Source organism: Salarias fasciatus (assembly GCF_902148845.1).
Source record: "Salarias fasciatus chromosome 7 unlocalized genomic scaffold, fSalaFa1.1 super_scaffold_4, whole genome shotgun sequence".
Classification (NCBI taxonomy): Eukaryota; Metazoa; Chordata; class Actinopteri; order Blenniiformes; family Blenniidae; genus Salarias; species Salarias fasciatus.
Genome location: NW_021941229.1, coordinates 1,950,146 through 1,977,932, shown reverse-complemented (window position 1 = coordinate 1,977,932; position 27,787 = coordinate 1,950,146). Strand labels below are relative to the sequence as shown.

Below are 27,787 nucleotides of genomic sequence, written 5' to 3'. Positions count from 1 at the left end.
ATCAGCTTTAAAAATAATTTATTGTTTTTTTTATGTACAAGGAAAAAAAATGAAGTAGAAAAAACCAAACATGAGTAGAAAAAGTCCAATGTACAAGAGACACGCTGCGTGGAGGCTTTCTGCCCCAGGGGGGGCAATACTGTACAGGGGGGCAGGAGGACCACACACATCTGGAATATTCATTTCCCTAGGAAACTGTCAGTGTAGTGATGAGGTGTGTGTATGAGTGTGAGTGTGTGTGTGTGTGTGTGTGTGTGTGTGCGCGTTCAAATCGAAGGCCTCTGGACGTTAAAGTCTTTGGTTTCCGTGAATCCGTGACAGAAACTCCCCCCCGAAAAAACACTCAGCATGATTTGGTTTCGGTGAGAGGGGAAGAAAAACAATCAAAGAGGGAAAGCATGAAGAAATAAAGCTGAGTAACTTTTCAATACATTGCACAACTTAATACTGACGGAGTCCGAGAGGACCAGGTGAAGGAGGCGATTCAGTCAGAACTACTCAGCTAAGAGCACCCTGCTAAAATGAATAAATAAAAGAACGAGGAGAAGCAGAAAACAAACCACACACACACACACATGCATAAACACACACACACGGTCTCGGGGCAGGGTCGCGTTGGGGGGGATTAAACGATACTGATGAGTCGCCGTAACACTGAACCTGATTAACGAGGAGAAAAACTCATGAAGAGACCAGACGAGCCGTCTGGACTCGGCTCTACGTCTGAACTCTCGCCAGGAACTTCCTTATATGGTCGTTCTCCTCAAACGGAACCCTTCTGGTCCCCGGGTCTTTCATTCAGTTCTCAAAACCCTCTTCGTATTCATTTTTGTTTTCATATTTGCAATCAAGTTTAAGAAGCTTGTAATTTTGCACCAGCTTCCTTTTTTCACTCCAATAAGCCAAAGAAGCAGATGCCAAATTACGAACACTGGATGCTGACTCCTGTTGATTTCAGAGATGAACGCCTTGATGAAAGCGGCCTTTCAGGAAAAGCAGACGTGATACGAGAGACTGAAGCTCGTCAGCAAAATGATGATGCTGGTGCCAAACTACCAGCAGTCGATGCTGAATTGTGAGACTGTACAGAGAAAGCAGAGGATGATGAGATTGCATTAAGCATGGGTAATTTGACACCAGCCTCACCCTGGGGCTGCTGTCTGCACCGGCAGCACGACGGGACGGCGACTGACTGGAAGTGTTTTCATCTCAGTGTTCTCAACAGGACAGAAACTGAAGGCCACGAAGCTGGTGTCAAATTACGAGGAGTTGGTGCAACATCTCTTTAAGCACTGCTGGGAGAGAGAGGCTAACGTACGGGGCTGGGGGTGATCGAACCTTTACAACACAGAAAGCTGCGACAGCAGTGAGGTAATTTGACACCAGCATCGTGCTGGTTAATGTGAGCAGCGCAGAAGAAACAGAAGCTTAAATAAAGGTCGAGAACGAGACGAAATGCTGGCAGCAACGTGTCAGAATGCTTGAAATGACGGCGGCCGCTCCCCGCCGGCGAGGCGTCTTCCCGACGCCGGCCTGCTGGCTGCGTGTTCACCTGAGCCACATGGAGGGACACCCGGGACGGCCACGTGCACGGAGGGACCGGCGGGCGGGCGGGGAGGGGAGGGGGCGGGGCTTGTTCCACAGGGAGCATTGAGCGCTTCGGATTCATAGAAAAATAATGTTCACACTTTCTGAGAAGAAGTATCACAAAATATCTTAAAATCGGATGAGGTATGAAAGTATGAAACACACACACACACGCACACACACACTCGTACACACACTCCTCCGTCCAGGCCTCGCTGTGCTGTGATGGCTGAGACGGCCGGAGCCTCGGAGCTGCTCTGCAGCCCTGAAGGCCCCGGAGTCCCGGTGTCCACAGGGGGGCGCCACTCCGAATAACACCCTTAATACTGACAGAAGGAAGGACCTGCAGGAGGGGCGCTCTGTGCACACACACTCTCCACACACACACACACACACAGAAAAATAGAGTATTTCCAGTCTGGCGGCGGTGGTTCAGGACAGGGTGCAGTCGTAGGCCCCCTCCTCCTCGCTCTGCTCCTCCGCCTGCTCGGGGGGGCGGTCCTCGGTGGGGGGGCGGGCGAAGCCCCCGGCGGGCTCCAGGGGGGGCAGGGCCAGGCCCAGCGGCGCCGCCGGGCCCCTGCCGTCCTCCGGCCGCGGCGCGGCGGTCGCCCCCGGCCCCTCGGGGCCCCCCGGCTTGGCGCTCTGGCCGGCGGGCTGGAAGGCTTCGGGCTGGACCTGCTCCGGCGCCGCGTCCAGCAGCCGCTGCAGCTGGGGCTGGATCAGGCTCAGGAAGGGCCTGTAGCCCAGGCTGGGGGACACGGGGGACACGGGGGACAGGGTCAGCGTCCGGACCAGACTGGGCGGGGCGCGGACGGAGCGAGCACCCACCAGTCGGCCGAGGCCCAGGCGTCCACCGCCAGCAGGCCGGTCCGGACGCTCTGCACCGTCTCGCCGGGGACCTCGGGGTTGTCCAGGAAGCTGATGACCTGCTTGATGACGCCGGCGTCCCGCAGGATGAGGCCGATCACCACGCACCACTCCAGACAGCCCGCCTCCAGGAAGACGTGGAGCAGGTACCTGCCGGGGAGGACCTGAGCGTCAGCGCCAGCGCCGGCTGCCACCGCGGCGGGGGAGGGAAGGGGGCGGGGCCTCACCTGAGCTGCACCTGGGACTTGTGCGGGCCTTTGTTGGCCAGCTCCATGGAGATGTGCTCCAGCTCGGCCTGGCTCAGGCTCAGCGTGGACGAGTTCTCGTCCACCATGGTCCAGTCCCCGTCCACCACCGAGCTGGTCTCCGTCAGGTCGGTGGCCGAGCCCACGCTGTACTCCTCCACTAGGGGGCAGAGCGCCACACAGCGTTACAGAGCATTACAGAGAGCACGAGACAGCGTTACAGAGTGTTACAGAGCGTTACAGACTGTCAGAGAGCATCACAGAGCGTCACAGAGAGCGTTGTAGAGCGTTACAGACCCCCAGAGAGCGTTACAGAGCGTCACAGAGCGTTACAGAGAGCACTAGACAGTGTTACAGAGCGTTACAGACCCTCAGAGAGCGTTAGAGAGTGTTCCAGAGCGTTACAGAGCGCCACGCTGCAGCAGCGCCCTCCACAGGCGTCTTTACCTTTGTTGGTGAGCAGCGACAGGAAGGCGTCGTGGGTCTGCGGCGAGTGCTGGTTGGAGGCGGCGGACGAGGCGGCGTCCGTGTCTTTGGTCCTCTGCTCCAGCCCGTCCATCCAGGTGTGGCTGGTGGGCGGAGCCTGAGGCGGCGCCGTGTCCATGTCGCTGTTCAGGAGGCTGTCGGCCGACTGCGACTTCAGCAGCCTGGCGCTCAGCACTGGGGGGGCGGAGACAGTCAAAGAGCAGCTCAACCGGCACTAAAGCTCTACTTTAGAAACGAGGCGTTTCATTCCCGGCCTCACCTGAGCGGCAGCGCCCGTTCTTCAGCGGCGAGCTGACGCCGCCCGCCGGGCTGACGGGGAACGGCCACAGGAAGTCTTTGTGGAGCCTCTTGAGCGCCGAGACGAAGTCGTCCACCCGGGCCACGCGGTTCCTCTCCCGGCACAGCCAGCCGATCAGCTCGAAGCCCAGCTGGGCCGAGAAGCAGCCCAGGTCCCGCAGCCGCACCTGCTCCAGCAGGTGGCGGGCGTGGCGCCACAGCATCATGTCGATGTACATGTTCTCCGCACAGTCCGCGTCCCGGCTGCAGCCACACGGGACGCCAGTCAGGAGGCGGGAGAGGGGAACTGGGCGTGTGCGTGTGCGTGTGTGTGTGTGCGTGTGTGTGCCTACCCCTTGGCGGAGGCCCCGGTGGGCATGCTGAAGGTCTTCTGCAGGTTGAACTTCCCCGTGGAGACGGAGTCTGCAGACTGAGACAGGCTGATGCTGCGGTTCCTGAAGAACTCGAAGCCTCCGGTGGAGCTGGGTTCCTGTGTGTGCACACACACACACACACACACACACACACACACACACCATCAGAACAGGCACTGAGAAGCAGGAAGTGGTTGACCTCCTCCGCCCCGCTGTGGCCCCGCCCCCTCACCTGAGTGGTGGGCGTCGGGGGCGGAGTCTCCATCTCCCCGGAGCCGATGGCTTTGAGGAAGCGGATCATGTGCCTGCAGAGGTCCCACTTGCCCTGCTCCAGCGCCGTGTTGAAGAGCAGCGTGGCGTGCTGCCTGCTCACCGCCGGGACCTCCATGTTCTTCGGGGGACAGAGGACAGAGGACGGGTCAGCTGGCGTCTCACCGGCCGCTCTAAAGGTTCGGCTCTAGCGAGGCGCCGTCGGACCTGCAGGATGATGAGATAGGAGGCGGCCGTGTCCAGGTCCTGGGCCATCAGGCACTCCTCGAACAGATCCTTGGGGTTCCCCACGGCGGCGAACAGGTAGTTCCACAGGGCGTACTCCGTCTTGCGGGCGCAGTGCACGATGGTCTGCAGGAAGAGCGGGAACTCGGTGATGAACTTGGCCACGGTGGGCAGCAGCGGGTCGGGGATGGGCTCCCGGGACGTGGCCTCCTCCTCCAGAACCACGTGGACCATCAGCTCCATGACGTGGGGGAAGTAGGGCAGGGCGGCGCAGGACTGGGCCAGCATGAGCGCCTGCGGAGGAAAGGACGCGGTTCAGCGGGACGGAGGGTCGGAGGTCGGACTGGCCGCCGCCGGCGGCGGGACACCCACCTGCTCGCCCAGGTTCCGGACCAGCAGCTGCCTCAGGATGTGGTGCAGGTAGATCTGGGACGTCCTCTCCACGGTGCAGTAGGGGAAGAGCGCCTCCAGCGGCTCGGCGGCGCCCTGCAGCCCGTCGTACGGCACCGTCTCGTTGGTGGCGCCCAGCACCAGGGCGTCCTCGAACAGCACGGCCAGCGGGTAGATGTTGAGGTGGAAGGGCAGCATGATGCGGCGCGACAGGAAGGAGTGCGGCTTGCGGTGGTCCCGGGGGAACAGCGGCAGCCACACCTTCATGCCCGCCTCGCCGCACGACAGCCACAGCGCCTCCAGCAGGTGGCGCTTCTTCTTGTTGGAGCGGCAGGTGGTCCACACGTTCTCCACGCACTGGGCCAGCACCACCGGGGGGCAGAACGGCAGCTGGGGGGAAGACCCACCCTCATCAGGAAAGCCGCTCTGAACAGGTGGAGTTTGACACCAGCCTCCTCAGACTAACCACTGCTGCCCTCTACAGGAGGAAACAGCGGCTCCAACATGTCGCTTCAGTGTTCTTCACTCAGAATTCAAATGTTTTCCTCTTATAGATAGAAACTGGAACATTTCCAGAAGCCGTCTGGTAACTTCAGGCGCTGTGTGACGGTTCGAATCCCGGACGGCGTCTGGACTCACCAGCTTCCTGTTGACCGCCGGAGCTTCCTTCTCTCGTACCTGCGGCCCCGACCGGTCCCTCTGCAGCATGATCAGCTGGCCGGCCAGGTTCAGCATGATGCTCTCCGCCATGCAGGCCTGGCGCGCGCACACACACACACACACACACCAGGCTGAAACATGACTGTCGTTGTGTGTGTGTGTGTGTGTGAGATGGAGTGTGTACCTGCTGCGGGGCTTTCAGGGTGATGCCGGTCTCGGTGCGGACCGAGGTGAGGGTGACGGAGACCACCAGGGCGGGGTGGGGGATGTAGCGGGACATGGACACCTCCTGCAGCAGCTCCACGCTGGCCGCCGGGCTGGGACTGCAGAGACAAGCCCGGGAGAGTCAGAGAGCCGGCGGGCGCCGCGGTGCATGATGGGAAGGCGCGCGGCGGACGCACCTGTCGCTCCTCCTCTGGACGCCGTACAGGCAGATGGAGCAGTCGGCCCGGAACAGGATGACCATGTCTCTGAAGACGTTGAGCAGCAGCGTGTCCGACTGCAGCCTGCTGACCGAGGCGAAGGCGTTGTCCAGGTTGGAGGAGCGCTGGTAGAGTCTCAGCTGGAGCCAGGAGGGGGGGGGGGGGGGGGTCAGACCGGGGCCGGGACGGCACCGAGGATTGTGGGAGGCGGCTCTCACCTGCTCCTGCTGGTCGATGAAGTTGTAACAGGCCACCACCACGAAGTCGTTCCACCAGGCCAGGCCTCCCGTCACCATCATGTTCTGCTCCTGCACGGCAGAGGTCACCGTGGAGGTCAGGCGGGAAGGACGAAGGACGAGAAGAGCGAAGGGAAGAATAAACTAATGAATCAGGTTTTTCTGACTCATCCCTGATAAATGAAGGTCAAATCATAACAGAACACTTCTTCAAGTATCAGAATCAGGAGACAGACTGAACTGGCTGCAGCTCTCCCTCTCCTCAGACGGCGCCTCACTGACCTGAGTGATGTTCCCGAACAGCTTCCACTTCCTGGTGTAGAGGGAGTAGTGTGCAAAGCCCCGCCTCCCCGCCACCGCCATGCACTGGCCAGCGGTGTCGATGGCTGCAAACTGCACACACACACACACACCTTTTAACAAGGCAGGACATACCGCAGCACCCGAGGAGGGGGTGGGACTCACCCGTATGGGCCAGTTGCTCTCCAGGTATGTGCTGTGAATCTGGAATAAAGACGAAGACAAAGACAATAATGCAGCAGCAGTGGACAGACGAAGAGGAGACGAGCGCTGCAGGTTTACACTGATCCAGGCAGGGCCTTTACCTGGACCACGTGCCAGTGCTTGTGCCCCAGTAAAGTGCTGAGTCCCTGAGAGAGCGAGGGGTCGGGGCTGTGGGGGCTGTGGGGGCGGTGCGGCGGGCTGCCGTCGTGCGGGTGCAGGTGCGTGTGCGGCCGGTGCGCGTCGGGGCTGCTGTGGATCTGCGTGGGGTCGCCGCAGGTCAGGTAGAGGCGGTCCTCGCCGTGCAGCAGCACCTGCTCCTGGTTACTCTGCAGCCGGAGACCGAGGGTTAGCAGCACCGAGGGTGGACGGCCGTGTGTGTGTGTGTGTGTGTGTGTGCGTGCGCAGCTCACCGTGCACGGGTTGACGGTCAGGGCGCTCTTGATGAAGTGGAACTGCAGTATGCCGGCCTGCAGGCAGGGCTGGGGGGCTGCGGCCGCCTCCGCCTCCTGCTGCTCCTCCTCCGGCCTCCTCCGGTCCGGCCTGGAGGGCAGAACCCAGAGGTGGTAGCCCTCCGCCCCCCAGCTCTGCAACGACACCGCCAGGGACAACGATCAGTCAACAGGCAGGGTGTGTGTTCAGGGGAACACACACGGCGTCTCAGCAGCTCCACCCACCATGCAGCTGATCTTCAGAGGCTCCTTCTTGGTGCCATCGGAGCGATGCCTGATGGGAAAACAGCAAAGCACACAAACCCTTCAGCCAACGGAATGAGCCGGAAAGCATGTTAAAGTGTGTGTGTGTGTGTGTGTGTGTGTGTGTGTGTGTGTGTGCACCCACGTGAAGTCCTCTCCCAGAGTGCAGATGAGGTGAGCTCCGAAGACGCTCCACAGCGACAGGCCGCCGCACTCCCACGTCACCATGGCGACGCTGCAGTCGGGTGACCAGCGGATCAGCGTGACGGCGCCCGTCTTGTTATAAATGTCTGAAAGCAGGAAAAACCAGGTTTCAGGCCAGACCCGGGCTTTCCTGTCTGCTTGTCCTTCCAGCCGAAGCCAGATGAAGGGGAGATAACCACGCCGAAGCTCACCGCACACGTCCAGCGTTCCACTCTCAAGTCCAGTTTAAACCTCATCAGATCAACTACCTGTTGTTGTTAAAGTTTAAGAAGGTTTTCTCAAGAAAAGACATAACGTAAAGTAAAAAAATCTAATTCTAGAATCTGAACAACAGCTGTTAGGAGTTAGGACGATCAGTGTGTGTGTGTGTGTGTGTGTGTGTGTGTGTGTGTGTGTGTGTGTGTGTGTGTGTGTGTGTGGTGAATTTATTCTCTGTTTCCACACAGTAAGCCTGGACAGTGAGAATCGACACACTCCCGGCTGAGCCTGTGTAGCTGGCTGTAAGGCAGTGTGTCCACTAGGGGGAGCTCCAGTTTAAACTCTCAGGACAGAAGGAGGCAGGAGCAGTGTGTGTGCAGCAGCAGCAGCAGCAGCAGCAGGAGGAGGAGGAGGAGGAAGACCTGGGTAGTGTTTGGGCGTGAGCTCCAGCTTGTGGGACAGCTGCATGGATCCTGTGGCGGTGTCGATCATGTAGACCAGGACGGCGCCGCTGGGGGGACAAACACAGCGTCACGCTAGTCCACGCCGCGGCCGCTCAGCAAGATCAACCCAGACACACACGGGTATTCTGACAACACCAAGACACTCCTGGCTACACACTGCGGCCATGTCAGGCCCTGGGGGGGGGGGTTCTGGACGGGTCCCACCGGGGGGAGGCGCCGGGGAAGACCCGGGACATCCCTGTCTGGACTGCTGACCCCGTGACCCCGCCCAGACCAGAGGGAGCAGATTCTGGACTTGGTTTTTAAAATTTTGCCGTGTGAGCATGAAACTCGTCTGAAACAAAACGTGTTTTGTGTGTGCGTGTGTGTGCGTGTGTGTGTGTGTGTGTGTGTGTGTGTCAGAGAAGACGGGGAGGACAGGCGTTCCTGCCAGAATCCATGAGGAGTGTGTGACGAACACACACTAGGTAGCTTCTGCAAACACAGCGCCACACATTCTCACACTGGACACACACCACAAGGACAACAATCCCTCTGCAACACACACATGCTAACAAACAGAGGGGGGGGCAGAGAGGTACCTGGCACAGCCGAAGGCCATCAGTCGGTACTTGTTGTTGACGGCCACACAGGTACCATCGGACACATCCGCCGCCCAGACGCCCTGCAGCTGCTGAACACACACACACACACACACGCACGCACGCATCTGTACCAACTGGAACTATCAGCGGGGTTAAAGGTCACCAGGAGGTTAACAGTAGGCCCCGCCCCCATGCTCACGTCTGCGGTGATGGTGTTGCTGAGCGGCGTGATGAAGCCCAGGCGGCCGTCGCTCAGCACCACGGCGAAGCCGTCCAGCGTCACGCAGTACTCCATGCAGCGGATAAACACTCCCTCCAGGTCCAGAGAGGGGCCCGCTGCAACACACACACACACACACACACACACACACACACACACACACACACACACACACACACACACACACACACACACACACACACACACACACACACACACACGCGTGAAACCATGCCCGTCCTGACAGAGCCGTCCCGGAGGCGTGGCGTCTGGGCGCTGGGCGCTGACCTCGGGCCGAATGCAGGTCCAGGGAGAAGGGGATGGTGGTCAGGCAGATGGCCCGCCGGCCGTTGCTGCCCAGGCCGTCCCAGTGCAGCACGTGGAGATACCCGTCTGCCGTGCACACCAGCAGGTCCTCCTGGAGCGAGTGCAAACTGGAGACACAAGAAGAAGAAGAAGGAGAAGAAGAAGTGATTTTCATTCATTACAGCGGCGCACCGTGGAGGAGGAGTCAGAACGGAGTAAAATCTGACAGGTTCTTGGATTCATGCCCACCTTTCAGTCTTTCAGTCCCATTTTAAATCCATTTTCATCATTATTTCAGATGAAACTCTTTATCAACTCACAAATATTTATGTTTGTTAAATTTAAAATTAGGATAAAATGTCAGAAAGACATTTCAAAAAGGACTTTTCATGAGAAAATTTCCACTTGTGGTGCTTCTGTATGAACAGAGACTGACGGAGAAGAACAGCCAGGGAGGCGGAGGACGGCAGGTAGGATGACAGAGGACGACTCATCGTCCAGCTGCAGCCTGAGACACACACACACACACCACACACACACACACACACACAGCTGTGTGTTTGTGTCTGCAAAAGCGCTCCATTGTCCTCCAGACACTCCGAGAGGTTTGACGCTGGAGATGGCACCATGGTACGAGGAGGAGGAGGAGGAGGAGGAGGAGCCGTCTTCCTCCTCTCCGGCAGAATGGAGCGTGGCTGCAGGACGCTGGCGGAGCGTCCCCGTTCAGACGCCGCAGCCTACAATCTGCGTGGAGAGCCGACGGCGGCGGAGGAGCGGCGAGGACGGCGAAGGACGCGAGAAAAACAAAAAACATGACAAAGTGACGGAGAGACAATGGCGGTGAGCGAGGCTGCTGGATGTGTGGGAGACGGCGAGCGACGGGAGAACTGACAGGTCTGATGGAAGAGGGTGGGCGGGACCATTCAGCTCCGCCCCCTCCCAGCAGCACCATCGCTGGGATGAGTCTGGCTGACGGAGGCGAGGGTCGTGAAACAGGCATCAGGTACCGACACACAGGCTGTGTTCGAAACCGCATACTGCCTACTACATACCTCCATACCCATACTGTCCATACTGCATACTGCATACCCAGTCCATCAGACAGTACGCAAAGCGTTTACACTACAGCATGCTACAAAAGCTGGTTTCACTTTAGCTCTAAACTCTTCAAATGTAGAACTTTATCGAGATTTGTTTATAAATCAGGCGACAGAGTGGTGGTTTAGAGCCGAGTGTGTCGTTTATCTGTCCGAATACCAGCCGTTTAGGATTTTGTTCGGACAAATTCAGCGAAAGTCAAGCCAGCCGCAGTGAGCAACGCACTTCCGGTTATTTTCACCAAAATAAACCCGCCCTTCCCCTTTCTCATGCAAACAAACCTCAGTGATAAATCTGTGCTTTTACTTTGAAAACAAGAAGCCAACCTTTCAGCAATATGTCTCGCTTAACATCGCTGTTTGGACCCGTTAATGGAATGGACCAGGATGCTTTACCGACGGAAAGTTTTTTTGGCTCTCCAACGAAGATCTGCTCGCCGTCTTTGGTGCATCATGGTCGCTTTCAGCATGGACTTGTTGTCAGATGTAAGTGTTTTTTGTTTTTTTAAACTGTTTTTAATCAATGTAAATCCAATCAGAAATCTCTAACATAACATACCGACCAGCACAAAAATTGGAGGGAAAATTATATCTATAACCATCCGTCACGTTGCATCTTGGGTAATGTCAGTATGAGTAGTGAACCCACGATGTCTACTCAACATTTCTGGCGAATGCAGTATGCATCCGGGAACTTCTCGCATACTGCCAGTGTAAACACACTGCATACTCAATAAGTTAGTATGAGTAGGAGGTAAGTACGCGGTTTGAACACAGCCACAGTAGAGACACTCAGGGGTCCTCAGGGAGACGTCCTCACACATGCCTGCGTGACTTTCTAGCAGACTCCTGGTCCAGCTGTGGACAGAGACAGGCAGGAGAACACGCCTGCTCGTTCAGGAGAGAAGAAGAAAGAAAAGAAAGCCACTGCACGATTCCTGACGGCGGCTGAAAGAGCGCCGTGCTCGACGGGAAGACTTCAGGAGAACAAAGAGAACGGCGGCGCGTGCCCACAAGGGAACGTGACAGGCCGTCAATCTCCTGCCAGCGCTACAGAGTCAACAAACCTCCATGCGAGCCCGTCAGCCTGCCTGTCTCTCCGAGACGTGAGGACTACTCAGACCAATCCGCTCAAAAAAAATGAAAAGTACAGCAGGAGGCTGATTAGAATCCGACGGCAGTGGAACACACACACTCCCGCCTGACGCCTGTCCGTCACTCTGCTCAGAGCACAGCAGACATTCATGGAGGTGTGTGAGGCGTGTGTGCTGGGAAGACACGCCTGAGTGTGTGTGTGTGAGGCGGGGAGGCAGAGAACAGGTGAGGGAGGGTACCTGGTGATGGGGGCCTCCAGATCCACCGGCTTCTTCATCTCCAGCGACAGAGCGGGGGCGCACTGCTCCTCCTTGTAGCCCGGGGTCACCTTCACACGAGGGCTTCCTCTGCACACACACACAAAACACCAGGTTCACCAGCGTGCACGGTCACACACACACACCAAAGTGGTAAAAGCATGACGGTGATTTCAGACTGGTGGAGCGGGGACGGAGAGCTGCATGTGTCCTGACTCGCCCCGCCTGTGTTGGTATGTTGTCGAGGAATGTGACGATCATGTCCACACCGACTCTGTGTGTGTGTGTGTGTGTGTGTTGCACTCACTTTGGGTAGACCGGCTCGTAGAGGTACTTGTCGTCCCCTCCGCCCAGCACGTCAAACAGGAGGATGTAGCCTCTGGCCGTCTGCAGAAACAGCAGCAGCGTCAATAAAGACACGAACACCGAGCCGAGAGCAGCGAGTGACCGGAGACACCGGACGCCACTAAAACACAGTGGACAGCGCCGCGGGCCATACACCTTTTAAAAAAAATACTTTAAAAGCCATATTTTCAAGACTTTGAGAAGATTTTAAATGTTTGTTACAGTTTTGCCGGATGCTCTGCCTGTATAAAGCTCGCAGCGGTAGATTCTGGGTGAGGAGATGTGATGATCTTATCAGCTTTATTCCTCTGCTGAGCACAGCCGATGACAATGTGAAGCTGCTCCTGTCTCAGTGCCGTTGAGCACTGCACAATCCTGCAGACACTGAACTCAACCATTTGTTACAGCTGAAGCAAAGCTTTGAGATGGATGTATTCCTCTGCTATTGGAGCTGTACATAACGCAGACCGTCCTCTTTATGCGGCTGCTGTCGGCGATGACGGAGCAGAAACCTGCCGATAGCAGCCGAAGGTTTCAACCTCAGGCCGGAAAATATCCACAACGATACACAGACACACGGCGACAGCTGAGGCTGAAACACCACACACCTCCACGAAGAGGCTTCTCTCAGCTGGTTGGAAAAGAAAGAGAGAAGGTGAAGCGGGACCAGAAGGAGGAGAGAGAGAGACAGACAGGGAGGGAGGGAGGGAGGGAGAGAGAGAGAGGTCTGTTGAATCCATCAGCAGCTCTATGGCTGAGGTGCTCAACAACAAGCTAGATGAAAACCGGCTGAGCGCTTCAGATAAAAGACGGTGGTTAAATCTGATCATTTAACCTTTTTCAGACTGGATCGACTTCACTCGTCTTGGTCATTTGGTTTGGTACGACTGTAGCACTGGACTCTCAGGCCTTCTGAGGGTTGCAGTGATGAGCAGCAGAGAGACAGATTCTGTTTTCATCTTCCGTTATTTTTGAGCATCATAAATGGTGAAGTGGTTATGATGAAGCACACATGTTGAATCCTGGAATAATATAGGAACGTTTTGGTTAAGAAACGCATTGCTGGGTAAACTGTGGCTGTTTTAATGCTTGGTGTTCACGTCGATGTTCTTGAGTGAAAACAGGAAACGCTCACGGGGATTTGGGAGTCAGTCCTCACAGCAGCAGTGCCTGGAGCCACTGGAAACATCTGAAAACAGCGTCCAAGGTGGAACTGCTGGAACGCACTGCGACTCCACGGAAAAACAACTTTTCTGAAATGCTGCTCCTGCCGTAGTGAGCGGTTCTTCTGGACATACAATGCAGAGGAACCGCAGTGGAGGAGAAGAGTCCTGGAACTTCAGCTCAACAGTCCTCTGGGTGTGGGATCAGGGAAGGAGCCGAGCTTCCAGCCGGCCCGGAGCGTCGGGAAGCCAGCGTGTAACCAGAGACGCTGCTGCTTCAAACTGCACTGTCACCACTGCGGCTTGGTTTTAACCTCCAGCCGCTCGGGAAGCACGAAGAGGACCCAAACGCGCCAAGTCAAACATGCAGCGGCGAGCCCAGAGAGGGCAGCCATCCGGTCCCGTCCCACCGCATCAGGGACGGACTGAACGGAAAGCCATCGGCCTGAAGACCAAACGCATTTCACCACCGCACGAAGCCTGTGAACGTGGACGTCCACCGCCGTAGCCGTCACACCACACTCAGCGTGGGCGGGGCTCGGCACAAGTGGGTCATCTGAGGGCCCGGCCAGAGATTTAGGGCTGGAAAAAGCTCTTTCTGGGCATGGGCCAGACAGAAAGTGGCAGACAATAAACGGTGTGATCTCAGAGATCCTCTGCCTGGAACAGATAACTGCTCATAATTCATCTGCATGACTGCCTGATGGTGCAGGCATGCAGATGACTGGAGCAAAGGGAAAGCCACAGTGAGAGGGTGAGGCATGGAGGATACACACAGCTATAATGTGGAGTCAAACGCCAGCTAATGGTGAGAGATGCAATACTTACATAATCATTTAAAGGTATAACGGACGGTTTTCTCGAAAAAGTCGAAGCCAAACGTCTGTTACTCGCTTTTTGAAAACGTGCGTGCACCAGACCGTCCTACCTGCTCTGCTGCTCCTACGAGCCGCTTGACGGCGTGACGCAAGCATTTCTCCAGCGTGACGGACATGTCGGAGGACCAATAGTTGACGCTCGCATCACGCCATTCACTGGCTAAAACATCGTCCATTATACCTTTAATTTATATATCTCAGAAAAATACTGATATTGTAGCAGGATGTCTCTGAAATAAATGACATAGATGGATCTATTTGATAAAGCAGGACTGGTTCCTGTGTGTCTTCTCACCATGGACGGCTTCAGACAGATCAAAAAAAGATCGTTCACTTTAATCTCCACTAACACTTATTCATAAATGAACACTGGTAGGATTGAATATGACGAGGCCCAGATTGGAACCTGGTCCGATCCAGGATTGGGCCGGCCCAGATTGGAGTTCTGATTCTGGCCGGCCGAGAGCGGATCAATTCAAAGGTCCAGGAGCTTTTCATTCTTCAGTCTTCATCATCCAAAACACAGATAAACTCAGATGATTCCAATAAATTACTCCAGATAAAAGAGGCTACGTTCCCTGTTCACACAGCGGTACACTGAGCTGTATTTGTTTTTTTCAGGTAGGCTTTCCGTGTTTTCACAGGGCGGTTTGGAAAACATGGAAACTTTTTTTGTTTGAGCAGAAACGTTAGTGCCGCTATTTGGACGGAGTCTGAGGAACGATTCAGAGTCCAAGAAGAAGAAGAACAACCAGCAGCAGAAAGTTCCCTTCAGTCAGGACATTTCATACTCCCAGAAGAAGCTACGCCAACTCAGAGGCCACGCCCCTCACGGTGAGGCCACGCCCCTTCATCTTGAAGCACCTTTCTCGTTACTTTTGATGGGCGAGACAATGGCGGAGGGAGTAGAGCTGATGAGAGCGGAGCAGGAGCAGCTGGTACTGAGACATGCTGCAGCCCAACAATGAAGAACAAAAGGCCGACATTTCGGTTTGCAAGCCGGCGGCGAGAGGAAGTAAAGGAGAAACATCTGACCAATCAGACAAGAGCCGGTGGACCACACAGCAGAGGAGACGTCACCCCGGAGGAGGGACATGGGCAGGGGAAACTTGTCCTGACAGACTGAGTTCAGTGAAGGAAAACTGCTGAGGCTGACGAGAGGCACGAGGTTTTTTTCTTTTCTCTCGTATTGAGAATAAGCATCAAGTTAACAGGAAAACGATCACCAGGAACGTCTGTAGTCCACTCAACACTGAGAAGAAGAGTGAACATCAATGAACTTGATCATCGACGATTCATGAAGGAAACGAATTATTCCAGAGCCCCTGAGAACAGGACTTCCTCTAGATGACCCTCCTCCAACTTGATGAAAGGAACACTGAAAAGAGAGGTAAAGTCTTCAGTCTCCCTCCTCTGCTTCCACTATGAGAACCCACATTTGAAGCGAGCTGGTTTAGGTTCAGAGAGGAAAGAGGAGAGTCAGCCTTTCAGCTCCTGGACGACATCGATTAGAGGAGGAGGAAGACGAACCCACTGAAGGACCAAGGAAACTGTCCAGCAGCCACATCTTCCGGTTCATCACAGTGATACATGAATGCCTTCACCAGAACACCACCGTCAGATCACTGAAAGGATGAAGGAGCGCCGGAGAACCGGAGAACCGGAGCACGCCACAGCGTGTCTGGAACGCTCCCGGTGCTCCAGGTTCATCCACATGTGGAGATACTGGTCCAGGAAGGAGCCGGATGCTGAACACCAAGGCTCAGGACGGCACAAAGTTTCTAGTAGTTGATTCTGTGTGTAATGAACAAAAGATGTCTGCACTGCAGCTTCTCGTTTAGTAAGAAAGGCCGGCACAGTCTCCATTTTTAACATGATGGTGAAAAAAAACTCACTGCTTATTAAGACAAATGGAGCTGACCCAGAATCCTCTGGGCCATTTACTGATGAAGCTGCTATCGGTGTAAACTGCAAGGAGGGCTGCTTCAACGCTCTGACCGTCCTTCCTGCCACGGTGTGGGCCCAAATGGACGAGTCCCAAAAGGACGAGTCCCAAAAGGACGAGTCCCAAAAGGACGAGTCCCAAAAGGACGAGTCCCAAAAGGACGAGTCCCAAATGGACAAGTCCCAAAAGGACGAGTCCTGTAGATGGGTATCCGGTGTATGGCTGTTTGGGCTATCCTTGTTTTGAATCAAGTACATTACTTGGATTTTAAACTTCAGAACCATATATCCTTTAACTTTCTGTTCACATCTTTGCAGAAAACCATACACACTGGCACACACACACTGGTTGTGGTCAGTGTTTCTGTCCATGTGAAACTAGATGGACGACGACGGACAGAGAACTGGAGAGGAAAACCCTCACATTCTGCTCACTGGAGCGTTTCCTACAGACGTGAGGACGATGAGGATCAGCGCATCAGATAGCGCGTGGGCCTGCACAAAGCAGGACGACATCGAGGAGGCGCCGGATCTGAATGTTTGGACTGCTCTTTTGTGTGTGTGTGTGTGTGTGTGTGTGTGCGTGCTTATATCACTGAAACACATCTACGAGAGGCCTGGATACGAGCAAACTACAATCTCTCCCACATTCTCTATGGGAGTGTGTGATCGTTATCAAGCTGGTCTCTAACTGTTCTGAAATGGAAAAACAAGTCTGCTTTCGGCAGGGCCGTGGTGTGTGTGTGTGTGTGTGTGTGTGTGTGTGTGTGTGTGTGTGTGTGTGTGTGTGTGTGTGTGTGTGTGTGTGTGTGTTGGAGTCGGAGTGTTTTCAATAACTTCCTCCTTGGGAGCCGTTTCCAAACAAAAGCCTTGTGCTGTCATTTGAAGCAGGGGCCTGAGTGTGAGCCGGTGTGTTTCTGGGAGAAGGGAGTGTGTTCTGCTCCGGTGTCACCGAAGGTGAGGGAAGTAATGATTTCCACATAATTAGCATTCGTCCTGCGGTCATGACTGCCGCCACATTCTTTCTGGTTGTAGAAAGTGAGAACAAAGCGGAGCCGACTCCGGATGAAACACTGAGACAACTGGGCCAAGGTTGCTCTGAATTCCTCTCCAAGCATCTGGAATGTCTCCTTCTGAAGGGCCGAGCCGAGCCGGGCCGGGCCAGAGGACACCGAATAACCCCAATGCTGGCAGGCCAGCACAGCAGGGTCCCTTTAAACGCCGTCAGTTCAGAGGATCGAGTGGAATGTGACCGCGGACGGCTGCAGCGCACGGCCTCCAACACCGCAGCACCTGCAGGGCACCAGTACGCTCTATTCCTGGAATGTCGCAGAGGTTTATGGGACTGTAATCACGCTTTATCGGGCCGGGAGGCTTCCTCTGCAGCGACCTCACACTTCCTCTTTCTGTAGCCGGCATCACTGCAACAGTATGACCCACAAACATCAGAAAGCACAAACAGAAGTCGAGGGAAAAGCCGACGGCTTCGAAAGTTCTTTACAGAAAAAGTGACGAGTCAGCAAAAAGCTGCACGCAGATGCAGTGCAGGCGAGCTGAAGCCGCTCTGCATGTGTGAACAGGTTTCCCAAGCTACACACACACACACACACAGAGGACGGTGTGCCTCTGTGGAGGTTCCCCACCACTCCATCACACACACACAGACACACACACACACACATGGCGACTCACAGCGGTGGAGAAAACACAAGGCAGAACGCCGGATGCGTCTGGCTGTGAAACAGGAACATACTGAGAACAGGAATAAGAGCGTGCAGACGGAGAGCACAGATGTGCATCTCTTCACGCCAGAGTGTGTGTGTGTGTGTGTGTGTGTGTGTGTGTGTGTGTGTGTGTGTGTGTGTGTGGTTGGAAAGCTGGGAGCAGTCCACAGACGTCCAAGCCGTCGCTCCATAATCACCATCTGTGTGGTGACGGTGAGAGGAGGAGAAAGCAGCAGACCAATCCGTCAATAGCGAGCCATTACTTTGAAGGAATCAATCACAGCAGTCCTGATCAGACTGGAGCGCAGCGCACTCTCCTGCAAACAGTAACACACACACTGCTGTCTGAATATAACTGCTCGCTAGCACCGCTAGCCGTAGCAGGTAACCATGGAGATGATCGGTCGGCAGGTTGGGTCGGTCCCGTCCGCACGGCGTTCACGTGTTTGGTTTTAGCTTGGCGGGGAATGGACGGGAAGACGAAGAGATCCGAGCAGCTTTAAAGCAAAGCCTGAGAACACAGCTCCGTGTGCTGAAGGCGCGACGCAGCTCCCCTCCCACAGCTGGACCGCTCCCCCTGCAGCCTCAGAATCTGATGCAAGCTCCTGTGAATGCGTCTGCAGCCTGACCGTGTGTGTGTGTGTGTGTGTGTGTGTTTATACATGCAATAAAGATAAGACGAAAACCTCAAGGTTATCGGTGTTGACAAAGCAGAAAGAGTCTAATCTGAGGACTCGGTTCCTCACTTTCACCCGCCAGACTGCTGCTGCTGCTGCTGCTTCTCCCTTCAACACCTAAACTCTCCTCTTCTTCTGCGGCTCTAAAATAAACTTCCTCTGCCTGGCATTTGTGAAAACTGCACCAAATTCTCGGTGAAGGAAAAGAAGTCTCTGGCGAAATGGCTTTTTTTCCTGAGCGCGAGTCTAAAAACAGAGAGGGAACATTCTGGCCTGGGACGGATCCCAAAACACACAGCAGGCCGGCGTATTTCCCCGTTTAAAGAACCTCATCTTTCATGACGCTATACACACACACACACAGCTAAAGATAGAGCCGGCCACAGTTAGGAGGGGTGATTACGTGAGGCTGGAGGTCTGCGGGGCGAGTGAGCAGCCAGACATCTGGGGAACAGCTGGGGACGAGCGCCCGGGTAACAGCAGCCCCTCGTCAAACCACAACACTACTGAGGGCGGAGCAACCGGCGCCGCTTCAAACAGCTCGTCAACACTCTGAATAGACTTCACACACACCCACACACACACCGGCCAGGCTGGAGTCCTCCAGCATCGCCTCAGTCCTCCGGCTGCTGGTTGCTCCAGAGTAAAGCGCAGGTCCCTGCAGGTTCACTGAACAGCCAGAACCTTGTGGACCCACCGAGTACAAGGTGTGAAATGTGATATTCTAAAGAATATTTTAACATTTCATCACCACACACGCCTGTCAGCTGGTTTCACTGCAGGACATCAATAATGAATCTGACCCGAGCCCGTAAAAATGAATCCAACAAGACAATGCTGATAAGAAAAGGCAATTTATCTCGTTTCCCCACCGAGGAGGAGGACATGTTCCAGACCTCTGCTCCGTTCCACAGGACTCGGTAGTCTTTCTACAGAGGAGAGACCTGGACTGGCGTCTTTCTCTCGCTCTCTGTCCAAATCGCCACTTTGCCCACTTGAAGCAGCCTGTTCAGCAGAACGACTCCGAGGACGGACGAGCGGCGGCGTTCTGGGACAAACACACGCCGCCTGCTGCCACACCGACTCCTCAACTCCCTCTCATGTCCTTGGCAGGATTTCCAGGCAGGATTATGCAAACCGGATCGTTTGCTCGAACGGCTCGGCTCGTCCACAGCGGGAGGGTTTCATTAATTTCTCCTGCGGTGCATCTGAATCCATCCCGCCATGGAGAGAATAAAATCTAATGACATTTCAAGCCACGTTTCTGAGTTGCTTGAGTGTTTGTTGTGGTTGGTATCAGATTACACTGAACGGTTACATGGTAAAGCCTGTAAAAACACTCCGGAGCCTCGTGGCTGTCCACCATTCGCTCCACAGTCCTGGAAGACGAGGACTGAAGTCTCACAGGGCGCTGCTCTGCAGGAGGCTGGCTGAACACACTCCACACCAGGACCAACCGCCGGAGCAGACGCTGGGAGCACGGTGCACCAGCCCTCTGCACGGAGGAGCACCTGACCTTTGAACCCTGACTGAGTCATCTGCTGCTGACTCGAGCAATAATCTGGCGTGAGATTACTCAACATGTCACTTCACAGAGACCGAGTCCGACCTCAGCAGACAATCCAGACTGCTGGTTAACAGAGAGCGGCACTGGTCAACAGTTAAACTAGAGGTAACAGTATTCACCCTCCAGGCTTCCTGTTCTCCCCGGGCCTCCTCAGAACCGTCCTGGCCCTCCTGCCTCTCCAGCTTCAGTCACTTTCACACAGCAGACGCGGCGTCCGTCTGTTTCCTCTCTGAACTCACACTCCGAGCTGAAACACTCGTGCAGCGCAGACATTGATAGCAGGGAACACTCCACGGGACTGATCTACATCCACATCCTGCAAATAAATAACGGGGAGCGCGGCGTCCTCCGCCGTCTAAAGGACGCTCTGCGCCGCCAGCGAGGCGCTGCACCCCGGAGGAGCTCAGATTAGACACAACCGGGTCAGCCTCGCTCCTCACTACAATACGACCTACACACAATCCTTCCCCATTATTTCCACTTCACACCGTGCATTTGTGGGATGAGCAGCAGAAAAGCCGATGGAAATTCACCGTATCCTCCGAGAGCTGCTGATTTGAACATCTGGTGCTTCTTCACAAACATGAGGAAACTACTGCTACAGTGCAGAAGTAATCCATCAGAACCAGGTTTTCTGGCCGGGTCTTCACAGTTCAGAGGTCATCCTGGAACGGTGGGTCTGCACCACTGTGTCAAATGACAGCCACGGCGTCCAGCCCTGGTCCTGCACGTCTCAAATAAACACTGGTGGATCCAGTGGGCCAGGAGCAAAGTGTAACCGCAGCGCTCAAACATTATCTGAGACAGTGAAAGGTCGGTTTGCTGAATGGGGCGCCACTCGCCGAGGCCGCCAAACCCTGCTGCCTCCAGCCGGAGACGCTCTCCCGCCTCTCCAGACGCTCCATGGTCACTTCGCTTAGCCGCACGGTCGAGCTGTGCAGCTGACCGCAGGAGTGTGAGAACTACGTCAAAACAGAAGGAAAACACTCCTAAAGAGCAGCGAAACAAGCCGAGTTAGCGTCTGCAACTCCGTCCATGTTGAAATGAGAGGGGCTCAAAGTGAGGGGTGGGGTCTCCCAGGGGGACAGCAGGGACATTTCAGCAGCCGTCCGGTTCTCAGGGAGACGCCTGCTCACAACATGACATCCTTTTCTTCAACTGGAGGGTAAAACTACCAACGCTCAACTGTAAATGTAACGGAGACGACTAAACAAAACTGACCAGATGATCTGGTTTAAAGCAGGGGTGTCAAAAATAAGGCCCGTGGGTCAAAACCGGCCCTCAAGAGGCTCCAGTCCGGCCAAACCAAGAGGCAAGCTGTAACAATTCAAAGAAAATATTGATTTTTTTTACATATTTCTTAAGAGTCACAGACAACAGTAAGAGGTATGAGTGGTGCTGTTCCCAACTCTGTTCTCAGCACAACAACAACAACAACAACAGCAACAAGTAAAGATTATGAGGGTGCTACTTCTCCAGTATGGCTCATTTAATGAAACGTGACTGTACAGAGCTCCTGGCCCACCTGAGTGTAACACTTCTGGTTATAGTGTTAAAACCCAGCCTCATGGTTTCATGCCATTCAGTTTTTTTTTTTTTTTGTAATAATTGTGTTCTCTGTAGAACCTGAAATACAATTCCAACAGAAGTCCCAGCATATGCAAATCAGTCTGCGTGATTGACACACAGACTGATGCAGAGCTCAGAACCTGTTGATCTGTTCAGTTAATCCCTTGTCTGAGCGTAACATTAAAACATGAAGCCTTGCACCTGATCCAGGCTGATCAACGGAGCCCCGGGCGTTCTACTCACCGCCACGGCGATCATGGAGTTGTCGGGTTTCCACTCTGCTTTCTGGTAGAAGCCGAACTGGGCGGCCGCCTTGGCAGACTCGATGTAGCTGACGATGAGGACGCTGGGCTGCGGGGAGAGACAGGAACAGTCAGCACTTCAAACACCGACAGAGGCAGGCCTCCTCACTCAGATCCCTGAACACCACAGAACCTTCCTATCAAAACATCTTCATCAAATAAACCCCAGAAAAACAGGACTTCTTAAAGCATGCATGTGAAACTTTAACTCAGTGGATGAACAGCACGGTAATGAAATCCGTGTCTTCAAAACCTGGATGCTGTGAAGCTCCTGCAGAGAACTGAAGCTTCACTGAGTTCATCAGTGGTCTGAACTTGGTGTGACGAGCGCACAGATCATTACAACATGAATCACTCTGTCATTCTGAAGCAGGCAGTCCTGCCATCATGTTGACATTCATTTTCTCTCCAGAGCGTGACCATTTGATCATTTTCTAAAAAGGAGGCGACTCCACTCTGACCCCGCTCCGCCAGCCAAACCAGGACGCTGTGTGGAAACGGACCGGGCGTCCAGTCGGGGTGTAATTCCAGCTGCGCAGCGGCGATACCGGCGCCATGTAACCAGAGCGGCTTCTCCCGCCCGCCCTGTCTCCACTTCACACAATTAAACTTTAATAATGCAAATGAAGGTAAAGCAGGGCGACTCTCCACAGCCTCTCTCAAACGACAGTTCTCTTCAATAAAAACGTTCACGGAACCCTGTGATCTACCAACTGCTCTGTCTGATGTTTTCAAGACAGGATGTACAACGTCCGTTTCCACGGCAACGGTACAACATTTAAAAACGCTGTGACTCTTGACAGCCTGTCAGGCTGAATCCACGTCTTCAGCGTTTCACGCTGTTGTCATGTGAACACTCGACTGTTCTGAAACGGAGTCAACGCAAGCCATGTTTTCACGTGAAGCGTCCTGTTTAAGGGGGGCATTAGATCTGAGGTAACCCCCAGAGAGAGTAGTGGACCGGGGACCGGGTCCTCAGTTACAGGGTCTGATCCTCTAAGCCGTCAGAGCGTTGGCGGTTTAGCGGTGGAGCCGTCTCATCCAGGACGGCCTCGGTGCTGAACAGCTTTACTACGCTCACTAGGCCTGCACAATATATCGTTTGAACATCGCCATCGCAATGTGCACATGTGCAATAGTCACATCGCAGGATGTGCAATATTTTTTTATTATTATTATTATTATTAACTTTTGTTTTGCTTCGTAAAAGCAGCAAGGTGCTCCATGCTCTGCACAGCTGCACTCTCTTCCTCCCTCCTGCTCGGCACTCACCGCCCCCCTCCCTCCTCCACAGCAGAGAGGAGAGGGGAGGGGCCGCTCTCAGGTACACTCTGAACACAGGCGACATGCAGGAGGAAGCAACTGACGATTTAGTCCTTAAAAGAAGGTCAACATCCAAAATTTGGATGTATTTCGACTGTAAAAAAAGATGATACAGAACAAAAAAACGTTCTCTGCCGACAGTGCCTCGTCGTGGTTGCCTCAACACGAGGTAATACGTCAAACCTGTTGGACCATTTGAAACGCCATCACAAGCTCCTGTATTTCCAGGACAATTACAGAAGCCTTTGCCGGCATAACACCGTATGATAAGAACTCCAAACAGCATCGACAAATCATGGATGCAATAACTTTTTACCTAGCAAAAGACATGGTGCCATTGAACACAGTGGATCGTTAAAGAGGGATTTAAAAAAATGATCCGCATGCTCGACAAGCGGTATGAAACACCACGTATTTCTCTCAAGTGGCCATCTCCCCAAATACAGCTATTCAGGTCATCTGGTGAAAATTTTTCTATTTTTAATATTGCAATATATATTGCAATATATTGCAAGCCCCCAAAAAATCGCAATGTCAGTTTTTTCCAATATCGTGCAGCCCTAACGCTCACTTTAACTCGGCGGCTGAATGAGGAATTCCAGTTGAGGAAGATGTTCCAACATGCAGGACGGGGTCTTCCAGAACTTCCAGGACCAGAGTTCTACCTGAGCAGAACCGATGAGGGGGCCGGTGAGAGCCTGGGAGCTAACCTGTCAAATCACCAAACCAGCTAGTCCAACATGCCTGTTAGCAGCGGCTGAAATCGAGCGAAGCACCGATACCGATCAGCTCAGATTCTACTGAAGATACCAGTCACTGGTAGCCTGACGCCTACCAGCCCTCTGTGACGGGCCGGGGTAACAGTAGGGTGTCTGGGTCAACACTGAGCGCTTCCTGTCTGCTCCGTCCCCGGCCTTTCCCTGAAGCACACTCAAGCCTCCTGCAGCTCTCGTTCGTTGTCATTTGGAGGGATAATTGGGCAATTAATGGGACAAATGAGTGTGTGTTGGTGGTGATTAAGCTCGTGTGATCTGCCACAAGAGGGCAAACAGACGCTGGAAGCAGGGAGTGAGGAGACGTGATGGACAGGGGTTGGTGGAACTCTGAGCTGCGGTCCGTTCAGGGGTGGAGTCCAGAATCCCTCCAGAGCGGCAGGACACTAGTGAGACCTCAGAGCGGCGGAGAGTGACTACTGCTAATCTGTACCCATGATTACACACAGTGAAGAAATCCCAGCAGAGCATCAACGGTTCCACGCACCATTACTTCCAGTAGTACGGCAGCACAGTGAGAAACACTGAGCGCTTAGTGATTAAACTGATTAACGGACGTCCAGTGTGCTGCGCTTCAGAGCAAACACCTGGAAAACACCTGTACCTCAGCAGCACGTCAGCCTGTAATCCCATCAAGGGTTTATGACCCCTCCTTGACCCCTTACGGCCAGGCTAACTGGATTCCCTGGCTCTGAGGCAGTCCCACAATGTGCAGCGCCTCACAGCTTTCTGTACGGATTTCAGAACCAGCTCTCAGCATGTGGACAGTGTGTGTTGCCAGTGACTGACGGGACTGGACGGCTGGAGTTTAAAGACACAGATTGAGACAGGACTGAAACATTAAACAATACTAGTGTCAGCATATTTTCAGGCGTTTGTTTTCCAAACCATTTCTGCTTTGGAGAAACAAAACATGATTTTGCAGATTGATTCTCTGAACATTCCAGTGAGGGAGACACAGCCACTCTCACATTTCGCTGGATTAAGACTCCTGGTTGAAACCCAAACAGGTGGGGACGTGAAACAGAGGCTAAACAGGAAGTGAACGTTTGATTTTCTTCTCTCTGCTGTAAGACACACGCTGGCCTCAATAGATAAATCAATGCAGTAATTATATAACGATATTGACATGATTCACAGCCCACTCTGTCTAATTTAAGCTCTCTAAGCTGTTTTTGACATCTAATCCATGTTTTGCTGGAGCGCCGGCGCGTTGGCAGTGAAGGGATGACGGAGCGAGCAGATGTCAGGAGGAAGACGCCTCGGCGGCACTGGAAGGCAGGCGAAGCCCCGGAGAAAGGAGGGAAGCGGGACACGTCCACATCCTGTGCGGGCCTCAGGAAACCGGCGGCGACCCTGAGCCATTGTTGCTACGACTCAATAATATACAGGCTGCTGTAAACAAGGAGCTCCGAGGCGGTGGGGCGGCGAGGCCAACGGTCCGCAACTCAGAAACCAACCGGGAACAGGAGGAAAAACAAGCGCACAAGTCTGCCATGAAGCAAAACCTGTCCGGGTTCCCAGAGGATCACTTTAAAGGAGGGCCGAGTCGCCAAACTGCTCCAGCGGTCCAATCACAGCTGCTGGACATCAGGGCCAAGAGAAACAACACTGTTGTTTACAAGAACACGTCCTATCGCACGAAGACGTGATCCAATCAGAAGCTGCGATACTTTAGACCTTTACAGGTCTGAGCAGCTCTGAGGGCTCGCCCCCCCTCCAGCCTTCTATCCAGGAACCGCTTCACCGTGCGGCTCAAACCGAAAGCAGCCTGAGCCGAACCTCCTCCAGGTTCACAGTCCACCGCCAAGACGCTGGCATTCCCCTTACTTTTACGGCGCCGGCGTTATGTAACTCTGATCTTTGACTTGTGGCCCGGCCTGCATCGGAGACACGGTGTGTTTTCACTCTGTCTTCACTCACAACACTCAGGAAGTACAGCTTGGATTGTGTATAATATTCTGTAGACAGTAAGTAAGAACACACCCAGAACTAATTTACCGGTGATATAATGAAAGTGGTACATGAACACACACACACACACCGAAACAGACACACACGCCTGTTGTGTATGTGGCTCCTGAATAAGTAAGTGTTTAGAAACCTGGAGAAGACTGACGGTGATAAGTTAGAACGTACCGTCAGATATATCTACAGCACTGGAAAACATTTGAAAAGAGGATTTTAAAGACTTGCAGTGAACACGCCATCTGACTTTCAGCTCTGTAATTCACTTCTTTTGTCTTTCACTGAAAACCAGAGCTGTGATTAACAGATTCTGGTCAGACCGCTCCATGAGGTTACCTGCTGCTCTTCTTCTTCTGAGCTGAATCTGGTGCAACAACAACAGAAAGTCAACTTTCATCAAACTAACTCACTGTAATGACAGAGGCAACAACCCAGGAGTGGCTCTCTTCTCAACAGAAGCCAAATCATTTCTGGTTAATTTTTGACTCTAAAGCTGAAACAAAAAGTGAGGAGAAGAACTAAACTGCTGGTGGAGAAGCTCCCTGTCCGCAGCGATCAACCTGCAGGTTCTAGATTCAGTGCAGACAGTGTCAGGGATGTTTCTTCAATAAGAAAAATACAGTGTTTTAAATTATTAGCAGATTAAATTAGATCATTTTCCAAGACTGGGAACTGTAGATGAAATGTTTTAGAGAGATGTTCATGTAAGCACATCTGATTTCCTGAAAACCTCTTGAATTACCGCTGAACTCCCCGTGGGAATGAACCCAAACAGTCAGGGTTTGTTTGCTTCAAGACTCCAGTGGATGTTAACCAAAACGTTGGGAAAACATCTCTAAACATGACTCCCACACCCCAGAATCTAATGTGATCCTGTCTGTTATAGCATTTCATCCATCTCAGCATGCATTTTCAGGCTGGGGATTTTAATACTACTGATAAAAACTGAATGTAACGTCCAGCCCAAAGCTGCTCGTTCTGCTCCCACCTCCTTCAAGGCTCCGCTTCTTTTCCTCAGTGCAGCAGAGACGAGAGAAAATCAGGCTGCAACAAAGAGCTCAAGAGGAATTGATTTTTTTCTTGAAGTAACTGTGTTGGATTTAGTGCGATAGAAGCTGAACTGAATTGGTAAATATAAATAACTTAGCCCTGACTAGAAATTCACTATTGAAGCAAAGAAGTCTGTAAAATGAGGATTAGAATGTCTCCATTTCTCATTTCAGGGTCTTCAGGAGTTGAGGCCGAAAACTAACACACCCAATTGTAAATCACACACCACAGAAAGAACATGCAAACTCTACACAGAAAGGCCCCAAAGCACAGCCTGGACTTCGACCACTACAGCACAACCACTACTCCACTAAGTCAATCACGTGTATAACTGAAGTCTCTTTTCAAACTTCACTCATCATAGACACATTCATTTAGAGACTGTATATATAAAATCCAGATCTTTTCTCGTCAGTTTCTGCAGTCCTCCTGTTCCAGTGTGATGCTGCTGTTGATTTTGTTGTTTTATTGGTAAATAAAGTCCAGTGAGCAGAGGAAAGGTGTGTGATCAGCTGTTCCGTCCATGAGAGCGGAACTACAGTGAACGTGAGTAGCTGCTGTCATCAGTGTGTAAGACAGTGTGTGTGTGCCAACACACCTGCGTTACGTGTGTGTGTGATTTGCTCAACGTGTCAGCGGGTTATTAGGCTCGCTGAGCCTCGGTAAAGAGGCGCGGTAATGGAGACGTGGATGCTGGGACTCACCCGGCTGAACCACACGCTGAGCTGGGTCTCGGACAGCAGGGCGAAGTAGAGCCTCTGGGAGCTGGGCTGGATGTGGAAGGGCTCCTCGTCGCTCCGCAGCGGGCAGAGCAGCCTCCGGGGCCAGCCGGTGAGAAAATACAT

At 53.6% G+C, this 27,787-nt stretch overlaps 1 protein-coding gene across 1 annotated transcript; it reads right to left on the bottom strand.

The window, feature by feature from the left end:
• On the bottom strand, nucleotides 1-27,787 carry ric1 (RIC1 homolog, RAB6A GEF complex partner 1). Its single transcript, XM_030085666.1, has 27 exons — nucleotides 27,647-27,787; nucleotides 21,770-21,877; nucleotides 11,967-12,046; nucleotides 11,642-11,749; nucleotides 9,193-9,338; nucleotides 8,884-9,020; nucleotides 8,682-8,773; nucleotides 8,059-8,147; nucleotides 7,380-7,524; nucleotides 7,217-7,265; nucleotides 6,953-7,126; nucleotides 6,644-6,868; nucleotides 6,504-6,542; nucleotides 6,321-6,431; nucleotides 6,021-6,110; nucleotides 5,782-5,942; nucleotides 5,565-5,703; nucleotides 5,360-5,476; nucleotides 4,703-5,110; nucleotides 4,313-4,624; nucleotides 4,068-4,226; nucleotides 3,815-3,951; nucleotides 3,445-3,725; nucleotides 3,147-3,359; nucleotides 2,682-2,859; nucleotides 2,416-2,604; nucleotides 1-2,335 (listed from the first exon to the last, which is right to left on the bottom strand). The coding sequence occupies exons 1-27, from the start codon at nucleotides 27,785-27,787 to the stop codon at nucleotides 2,020-2,022; spliced, it is 4,344 nt and encodes a 1,447-aa protein (XP_029941526.1). The 3' UTR covers nucleotides 1-2,019.

Coding starts and splice junctions, on each gene's coding strand:
- ric1 (XM_030085666.1), bottom strand. CDS start 27,787: ATGTATTTTCTCACCGGCTGGCCCCGGAGGCTGCTCTGCCCGCTGCGG. Junction 8,148..8,681: donor ATGGCCTTCGGCTGTGCCAG/GTACCTCTCTGC, acceptor TTGTCCCCCCAG/CGGCGCCGTCCTGGTCTACA. Junction 2,605..2,681: donor AAGTCCCAGGTGCAGCTCAG/GTGAGGCCCCGC, acceptor CCTCCCCGGCAG/GTACCTGCTCCACGTCTTCC.